The sequence below is a fragment of the Pteropus alecto genome, unplaced genomic scaffold (genome assembly GCF_000325575.1).
Source record: "Pteropus alecto unplaced genomic scaffold, ASM32557v1 scaffold125, whole genome shotgun sequence".
Lineage (NCBI taxonomy): Eukaryota > Metazoa > Chordata > Mammalia > Chiroptera > Pteropodidae > Pteropus > Pteropus alecto.
Genome location: NW_006436888.1, coordinates 8578609 through 8587352, shown reverse-complemented (window position 1 = coordinate 8587352; position 8744 = coordinate 8578609). Strand labels below are relative to the sequence as shown.

At 60.1% G+C, this 8744-nt stretch overlaps 1 protein-coding gene across 1 annotated transcript; it reads right to left on the bottom strand.

The window, feature by feature from the left end:
* Positions 1 to 2224: 2224 nt before the first annotated feature.
* On the bottom strand, positions 2225 to 4560 carry HES2 (hes family bHLH transcription factor 2). Its single transcript, XM_006914395.2, has 4 exons — positions 4447 to 4560; positions 4259 to 4354; positions 3878 to 3977; positions 2225 to 3796 (listed from the first exon to the last, which is right to left on the bottom strand). The coding sequence occupies exons 1-4, from the start codon at positions 4489 to 4491 to the stop codon at positions 3540 to 3542; spliced, it is 498 nt and encodes a 165-aa protein (XP_006914457.1). The 5' UTR covers positions 4492 to 4560; the 3' UTR covers positions 2225 to 3539.
* Positions 4561 to 8744: the final 4184 nt, after the last annotated feature.

Sequence of the window (8744 nt, the reverse complement as noted above, 5' to 3'; positions counted from 1 at the left end):
AAGTAGAATGTTCTAGGAGCAGAGAGGAGGAGGCCAGGGTTGCCACCAGGAAGCATTTCTATGGAAGTGTGTCTGGCAAATTGCTTAGAAAGAACCCAAAAGGATGACACGTCAGTCTGTGGGCGCCACTGGTTTGATGTGACTTATTTTCATTCTGAACAAGTATTCATTTTTATAATAAGTCTATACTCATAATTATATATATGTACGTATGTGTGTGTGTGTGTGTATATATATTTTTTCTTTTTTTTACAGACGGCCTCAAAATGTAGTCCCCACACAGCTTAGATTTGCTTCTGTGAACCCCGAGGTTTTTAACATACTGAACCCCGAGACAGATGGCTCTCGGGCCCACCGTCCACAACAAAACCAGCAGCAGACACGTATTCAACTCAGAATCTCCCTATTTCAACTCCAGGCCAGGGAACACCTCCTTCACAAGTGGGGCGGGTCCTGTGACTAGCCACCCAGCCCTGCTCCCTGCTGCCTGCCAGTGGACCTCTGGGGCGCCCTCTAGCCTTGTTCCCACGCTCCTGAAACCATTCGACATTTTATTACGGCTGTTTTAAGCACCTGGGGCTTTGCCAGGGCCTCTCAAAACCCAGACTGAAACTAGTTGCTCACTGCGACTCCTCAGTAGATGGTTGGCTTCTCCCTGACATCGCATGCCCGGGCAGCTCTCTGCAGGGCGAGCACCTGGCTGCACAGTGACACACACACATGCACACGCACACGCACTCGCACACTCAGCACCCCAGAGACACAGCCACACTGATGAGGAGCTCAGACAAGATGTAAAGCCAAGGAAACAACCCCACTGGCTGGGTTAGTTCTTTTCTGGAACAGCTGGAACCACCTGGCGTATTTTGAAAAAGAAAATATGGCCTGATGTTTAGAATAGGAGGTGGCTACAAGTGATGGGGGAGGCGCCCCTCTCTCCTGCCATGGTCTCCAGAGGGGTCGCCCCAAAGCATGGTAGGGAGGGTTCTGCAGAGCGGTGGATCTTTCCAGACCCCTCCCCACAGCCTGCGTGCATTCCACTCCTGTCCAGATAAACCAGTGGGGACTCAGCCACAGAGTCCGGGCTTCGCAGGCGGAGCAGAGCGATTTGTAAATGTTTGTGAGGGGAGGCCTCCTTGGCAACCTGCTCTTTATGCTCCCTCATGACAAGGAGATTTGACCTCTCCAAATTAACTGGTACCAGGGGACAGGTGGGGCCCGGCCCCAGCCTGAGTCTCCCAGACAGCTCAGTGCTCTGGTTGTCCTTGAGTCACTGGATCATTTCACCCACTGGTTTATGAGGAACACGCCAACCGAGCGTGATGACCAGACAGAGTTAGAGGCAGTCATGGGGCCATGGCAGAAAGGGCGGTGCGAGACCGGCCACTGGGCACAGCGTGGACCTCGCTATGGATTATGAAATCCTCTCGGAATGAGGTAGCCTCCCTTCCACAGAGAAAAAGCCCACGTGGCCCCGTGCTCACCTTTGGCTGTCAGATAGGGGCTGGGCCTACCGGGGCCAGGAGGAGGGTGTCTGCTGGGAGGAGGGTGTCTGCTGGGAGGAGGGTGTCTGCGTCCAGTTTCACAAGCCCCGCAGTGACCTCAGGGCACCTCTTACACATCCCTGCTAGGAAGCTGGCTTCTCACCTCAGGCCCGGAACCTTACCCGCCTGGGCCTGTCCCAGCTTCCTGGCGACCAGGCTGGCCGACAGGCCCAGGTGCCCAGAATGCCTGGCCCTGTGAGTCACTGGCTTATCTACGCGTCCCCTCCCTGGCTGCTTGCATTTTATAGCTTGGTTGGGGTCAGGTCAATGAGAGTCACAGAGCCTGGGACCTAGACGGGCCTTGGAAACAAGAAGTGACAGATACGGCTGCAGGAAAGACAGGGGCCTGTGGTTGGTCAGTACTCACAGAGTTTAAATCTGTATTGAAAGTTCTTTTTTATGGGGACACGCTGCAGCCAGCCCAGTGTACGCCGGATGCGGAGTTCTTGACCCAAGGAAGAAACTCCAGCTCACGTGCAGTGAGTGTGGGCTTGCGGGTTACCTGTATCTCAGCAGGGTAGTCGCCAGCTGACTTGAATTCTCAGGAACAGGCAAAAGCAAGCGGAAACTACCTTCCCTGCTTTCCAAACTGGCTGGGAGCACAGGCCCCAGGGGCGGGAGTTGAGGCAAAAGCCAGGCTGTCCAGGGTACAGTATATCAGGGTCTGGTCACATCACCCGTTCGTTAGCCCACCGTGTTTATTGAGGACCCACTGAGTGCCTAGTGCCTTGGGGACATAGAGGTGCCCTCAGTCCCAGCCTTGCCCTCCAGGAGCTGACAGTCCAGCCAGCTGGGCCCAGAAAAGACACCTTGCTAGAGGCTCGCCCTGTTATCTTAACAGTTACTTCTTCAATAACATGCACAGCTTCCCCACATCCTGCCATCAAATCACTGCCAAGGTCATCATGGGTTTAGTGACACCCTCCATCCCTCATCAGCTCTGTCTTCTTGCCCCTAGGCCCCTGGTCCTTCGTTCAGGCTGTTGGACTAGGCACCGGGGAGGTCACTCCCACTCTCCCACTCCTGTGAAATGGTGGGAACATGACTGCCTTCTCTTGGGCACCCACCACTGGGATCTGTGGGCCCCTCCCTGAGCCTTCACAGGCTCTCCTGGCTTCTGCAGGGAAGAGAGAAAAGTCTTAAGAACGAGTTGCTTGCAGGAACCCCCCTCGAAGAGCAGCAGGGAGCAGTTTGCAAGACGACACGAGGAAAGGTGTTTCCTAGTCTTTCGCCTGCTGTTATGCCTTGAATTTCTGCTGATGCGTCATGGGTCCTGGTCCCCTCTCTATGCTGGCCTCCTTGAGGCCACAGGGCACCCTCATTCTTTCCCCGCCCCTTCCTCACCTGGTGCATATACCAGGTTAAATTAATGCTGGAGGAAATAAACCCCAAGACCATCTAGCAAAGTCCCCGCCCCCCAGTGACTCAGAGACCCTGCTGCATCCAGTCTCTCCAACTGGAGGTGTCGGGCAGGCGAGCCCAGAAGTGTAGGTGATGGCTCCCGCACCTGCAGAGCCCCTCAGGTCATTGCTTCTGTGTGCCCAGAGGTTCCCAAGCAGAGCTGTCAAGGAGGCAGGTTCCAGAAGGGCTGGGAGGGCAGGGACCAGTCAGATCAGATGGCTGCACCTGGCTCAGGTGAGCTCCTAGCCCAGGCCTTGGGCTGGTGCCAGTGCTGGGGCAGGTGTGTTGACTGTCTCAGCAGCTGGCCCAGTCCTAGAGCCACCAGCCACAGAGAGGGTGTGGGGTTTCATCCTCCACTGCAGCCACCTTCCCCAGACACCCCAAGTTGGCAGTGAGGCAGGGCCTCTTCCCTTATGTCCTCGAGCTGAGTCCCCCAGGTCTTCCATCCAGATCCCAAACATCGGCTGTTGCTTTGGCTGTGGGCGCTGGGCTGATCCCTCGTGGTGAGAATGGCAGTCATCACCAAGAGCTTCTTCAGTCCGTCCAGCCTCCAGGTGCCTCTCAGTCAGCAGGGTTGGTGGACCCGCCAGGGGGCTACCACGGCCGCCAGAGGCCTGGGCGACAAGGTGGCGCAGGCGGCGAGGGCATGGGGGCGGGCGGCGGGGAGGGCGAGGGAGGGCCACAAAAGTCCCCAGCGCTCCCGCCGTCAGGGGTGGCGCCGGCCGCCCTCCGCCGCAGATGCTCCAACAGGCGAGCGCTCACGGCAGGCTCCAGGACGCGGCAGGCTGGCAGCACGCGGGTCAGTCGCTCCAGGCAGGCGCGGTAGCCCTCGCGGTAGCTGTCCGGGGGCGCTGCGGGAGGAGAAGCCTGTGAGGCGTGGGGTGAGGCGCGGGACCGGGGGCGCGGGGCAGGGCTGGGGCGGAGTCACTCACTGGGCGCTGCCCGGGGGCAGGAGGACGCAGGCTGGTCCTGCAGGAAGCGCACGGTCATTTCCAGGATATCCGCCTTCTCCAGCTTAGAGTAGCGGGAGCTCTGCGCCCGGCCACCAAGAGAGAGTGACAGAAAAACGGACAACCAAGATACATCTCTGGCAGGCTGCCTGAGCACCGCGATCTTGCCAGAAGCTGGGTGCTCGGCGCGCAACGGTCCACGGTGGGTCGGCTGCTCCAGGCCAAACGCATCGGGGTTCTGCCTTGGGCGACGCGCGGAGCCCCCTCGCCGGTTCCTGGGGCAGAGGCACCTCGGCCCGCCCGCCCTCCTCGCCCCGCGTCCCAGGACCCCCAACCCCAGCCCCTCAGTGCCCCGGCACTCACCTCCCTGCCCAGCAGCGGCAGGATGAGTCCCTTGAGCTGCTTCAAGCTCTCGTTGATGCGCGCGCGGCGGCGCTTCTCCAGCAGCGGCTTCAAGCTCTACGGGCGGACACCAAGGCCGCGGTAAAGCGAGTCGCAATCTAGCCCCTAGCCCCGGGCGCTCCGCCCCAGTCGCAGTCCCCAGCTCCTACCTTACGAAGTTCTGCCGCATCTCCCGCCCTCCGAGGCAGCCCCATGCTCCGTGGCGAAGCGGCGCCGCTGCGGGCCGGGTGCGTGAGAGACGCGCGCCCGCCTCCACGCAGAGCAGAGACTCGAGTCTGGGATCTGAAACCCCTGGATGAAGCTGCAGAGCTGAGCGGAGCCCCACGCGGACCGCCGCAGCCGGCCAGGCGCCTGTCCTGTGCCCGTGGACACATGGAAGCACACCCCGCCCCGCCCCGCCCCGCCCCGCCCCGCCCCGCAGAGTCAGGCCGCCTGCGGGTCCCACCTCTCCGCTTTGTTCCTGCGCGTGCTGGAGCTGGGAGCGGGTCGGCAGAGCCCCAGGGATCTCGCTCCAGGCCTCCGCGTCCCATCTGCAGTGGGGTCGCAGGCCCAGGGCACCCCCCCACCCGAGCGCCTGCAGGGGTGTGTGTGTGTGCCATCGCAGCCCTGTCCCGGCGGGCAGGAGGCGCATGCGTGACGCCAGACCTCGCCTTGCTCAGGCTGCGGTCCCTCCTTGTTCAGCGCCTCCTCTGAACTCCGCCCTAGGCTCAGGCAGGGGACCCGGTGGCAGCCAGACCACCAAGACCCAAGACTCAGGGAGCTCGCACTCGAGTTTCTGCTACCAGGAGAGATTCGCCCCGGCAGTTGCTCTGCGGACAGGAGGGTCTGAGCAGGAAGGGGAAACCGAGGCCCAGGGAGAGGTCTCAGCTTGGTCAGGTCCTGGCCGCTGAGAGCTGGCCGAAGCTGGTCTAGGCCTCGGCCACTGGACTGCCTGGCCAGGGTTCCCCTTCCTCGGTTTCGAATGGGGAAACTGAGGTCCAGAGAAGACCGGGCAACCCAGGAGCCCTCCGAACTCATTTTCATTTTAACTGGCTCCAGCTCCGGTTCCCACTTGTGGGACAGGCGGTTGTGGGTGCCGGCTCCGCTGCCCGCTTTGGCCCCAGCAGCCGCTGGGCCCGCCTCCTCACCGCGTGGCCGTTGCTGCAGCAAACTGGCTGGGCGTCCTCGGCCCATCTGCTCGGCGCCGCCCTCCCCCAACCGGCTGGCGGGGCAACGGCCACCATGCCCGGAAGGTACTGCGGACTGCCCCGCCAACCCACTGGGCGGACGATGGGCGGACCCACCCAGCTAGGCCTGGAGGAGGCACCGTGAACAGAGCCGGGAAGACGCTGTCCAGGGTGCTGAACGCGCCCCCGACCGCAGCCAACTCCCATTTCCCCACCCCACATCCTCCGCTCGCCCCAAGTCCTCCTGCCACGTGCTTCCCCAGCAGGTCCCAAGAAGACCAGCGTGCCCATCAGGAAGAGGCTCCGAGCAGCCTGGGTGAGAGGGAGCGTGGGCTACCGTACCCGTCTGCCACGCAAAGGGCCAAATGGCCACCATTTATGAAGCATGTACTGTGTGCCAAGCTCAGGGCCAAGAGCTTTTTGGCTCTACCCTCCATTAACCCCCATAACAGTTCTAATTATGAGAATATATCATTCAATGCATTATCCCAGCAGGGCCTGGGGGTTCTTCAGCCCCTGTTCACCTTGCATCTTTGAGCCCAGGGTACCTATGTGTCAGCCCCCTCCAAAGTAATTAATTATTATTCTCTAAGTCTTCAGAAAAAGACTTTGTGCATCACTTATTCATGTCCTACATGTCACCCCTCCCCACCCCAGCCACACACACTGGCTCAGTTCTGTGCCCACAAGCCCACCCTGCACCAACGTCTGCATTCTTGCCGAGAGTCCCTGATACTAGCTCCCGGGGACTGAGAAAGAAGGCTCCTCCTAGAACACCCCGTTGCATGCCTGTGGACCACCATTTTAAGACTTGAAGGCAGGGGAGCAAACTCTCTTTTCAGGGCCAGTTACTTCAGATTTTTTGTTTCTCCTCCATTCGCCCATCGCTGCGAAGGATTGACCAGGTAACCTTCCTTTCCTTTCAACCAAAGGATCCTGAGGGGTTTGCTGGTTACCAATAAGGAGTCATTTATAACCTGGGGAACTTAGGTCAGACAACTGCAGGGGCAAAGTGTGGGGGTTCAGGCTTTAGGGAAGTTGGGGGCACCCAGGATACAGTGAGGACACACTCTACCCCTGGGCCCTGCCTGAACAGTGTTCAAACGGGCACTTTCCACATACTTGGCAGATGGCCTGAGCCCAGCAAAAGTATGAGAGGAGACCTTTTGTGTTGGGGAGTCCCTCAGGTGACGTCTGGAGGGTGGGAAGCAGCGGGAGTGCAACGGGCAGAGGGAAGGAGAGCACAGCAGCCACGGCTAGTGTCTGCCCCCTCCATTCGCATCACCTCAGACGAGATGTAAAAAATCAAAACAAACAAAACCGCCCTGTGCCTCAGTTTCCCCAGATTTATCATTGAGATAGTGCTTGGACCTGTCTCATAGCATCGCTGTGGGGATTAAATATGCCAGTGAAGCTTGGCATCGTGCCTGGTAAGCCGTAGGACCGCCATCAATGTGTTCTGGCTTGTATGGGTTCTCTGGAGCTGCTGGGGAGGACCCGTGGGCCCAAGGGAGTCCAGAGAGGACAGAAAAGGTCTGGATCTCAGCCTGAGTCTGAGCAGTGTCCTTAAAGGTCTCTGAGTAGATGGTCAGCAAGGATGGGTGTTTACACATGACTTTTATGGAGATGTCCCTATAGGCAGGGGCTCAGGGACCTGTTGCCTTACCTAATGCCATAGCAGCATCAGCACAAGGTTCCCAAAATGACAAAATCATGCAATAGATGAGGGTGTCCAGAGCCAGGGGTGCCATCTTGGAAGTGAAGGACCTGAATTGCAGGACATGATTTTCATCACGGAGACACAGGGGAGGGGTGCCCAAGATGAGCCATTTCATCTCTTCGTCACTGCAGCTCTCAGGGTGCGCCTGCAGCTGGGTGAGCTAGAGAAGGGGTAGCTCCAGCGGGCATCAAGAACCAGGCAAAGTATGGAGGTTATCAGGATAAGACTCCTTCCTCCCTTTATCCGCAAACCACGAAGTATGGGTCCCAGACCCCAATGGCCGCAGGTCCCATGAAGGGAGCAAGGCCAGTCTGGCTGGTAGAAGTCCCTGGAAACCCACCCCAACACACAGGCACAGCTGCTCTGGTTTACTGGGCGCCTTGGAGCTCCGAGGCCATCACACATGGCGCCACCAAGTGGCGGCGGCGAAACGGCGTCCGTGGCAGCCGCACAGTCCCACATTAGGACTTCCACGATTCCTGGAAGCAGCCTCATTCTACAATTCAGCGCCGCCCTGCGCTGGGAGGGCTGGGCGCTGCGTGAAACGGTCCAGAATCAGGCTCTCCAGTGAGGGGGGAGGGTGGTGGGGGAGTGGGAAAGGAAGGGCACAGGCTGTTTCAAGGTCTCCACGCAGTCACAGGATGTGTGGACTGCCTTCACACCGCGACACAGCCCCCACCTTCCGGCAGCTTTCCCTGGTGTCCAGCCGGCTGTGCCTCCCTCCAGCTCCCAGGAAGGGATTCTGGCCATGCAGGCAGGGTGGTTGGGTTCATGGATGCTCTTCGGGCCCACTGCCCTCCCCCGGGGCCTTCCTTTGCCCTCTGGGAGGGGCCCCGGCCCTGCTCCCCTGGGGACTGCTCCGGCATCTCCCACTGACCTCAGCCCCTGCATCCCCGCTTTCCCTTCTCTTCGTTTGACAGCCCGGGGCCCTCAAGTTCACAGTTAACTGCCCCCATCCCAGACGGCAGCTCTGGGTGCTCGCTGAGCCCACCGCTCTAAACCCAGAAATCCGAGCGCACCGGGCATCTCTCGCCTTTCCTCTCCCCTCCCTCCCTCCCTGCCTCCGTACTGGGCGCTCTGGGGCGCCTGGAGGACCTCAGGTCTGAGAGCACAGCACCCTTTATACCCACTGGGGCCTAGAGCGAGGGCCCCTCGAGACTTGTTAGGCCGCCTCGTGCCGTTGGCCTCTGCCCTGCCGACCCCTGACACAGCCCTGGGCACCTCCTCCGATGGACCTTCCCCTCACCACCCTCGTAGCCCTACGGCTCTCTCTCTATCACTCGTTTTCCCGTTCCGATGACACTTGTCACTTTCTCGAATTTGCGGTAATTGTCTGCTGGCTTGTGTCCCCAGTGACTGGAACAGCATGTAGCGGGCACCGCGTTGAAGAACGGGTCCGTCCGCGGGCTGGGCTCCCCAGAATCGAACCCAGTTTGGCCACCCCCCGGGGTCTCCGTTTTTACGTGAGGTAAGTTAGGAGAGAAGTCCCTGGGCGCACTGGCGTCTGTGGCCGGAGTCCGCCCCCCACCCCGCCCCGCGCGCGGCCACCCTGGCGGGGCGG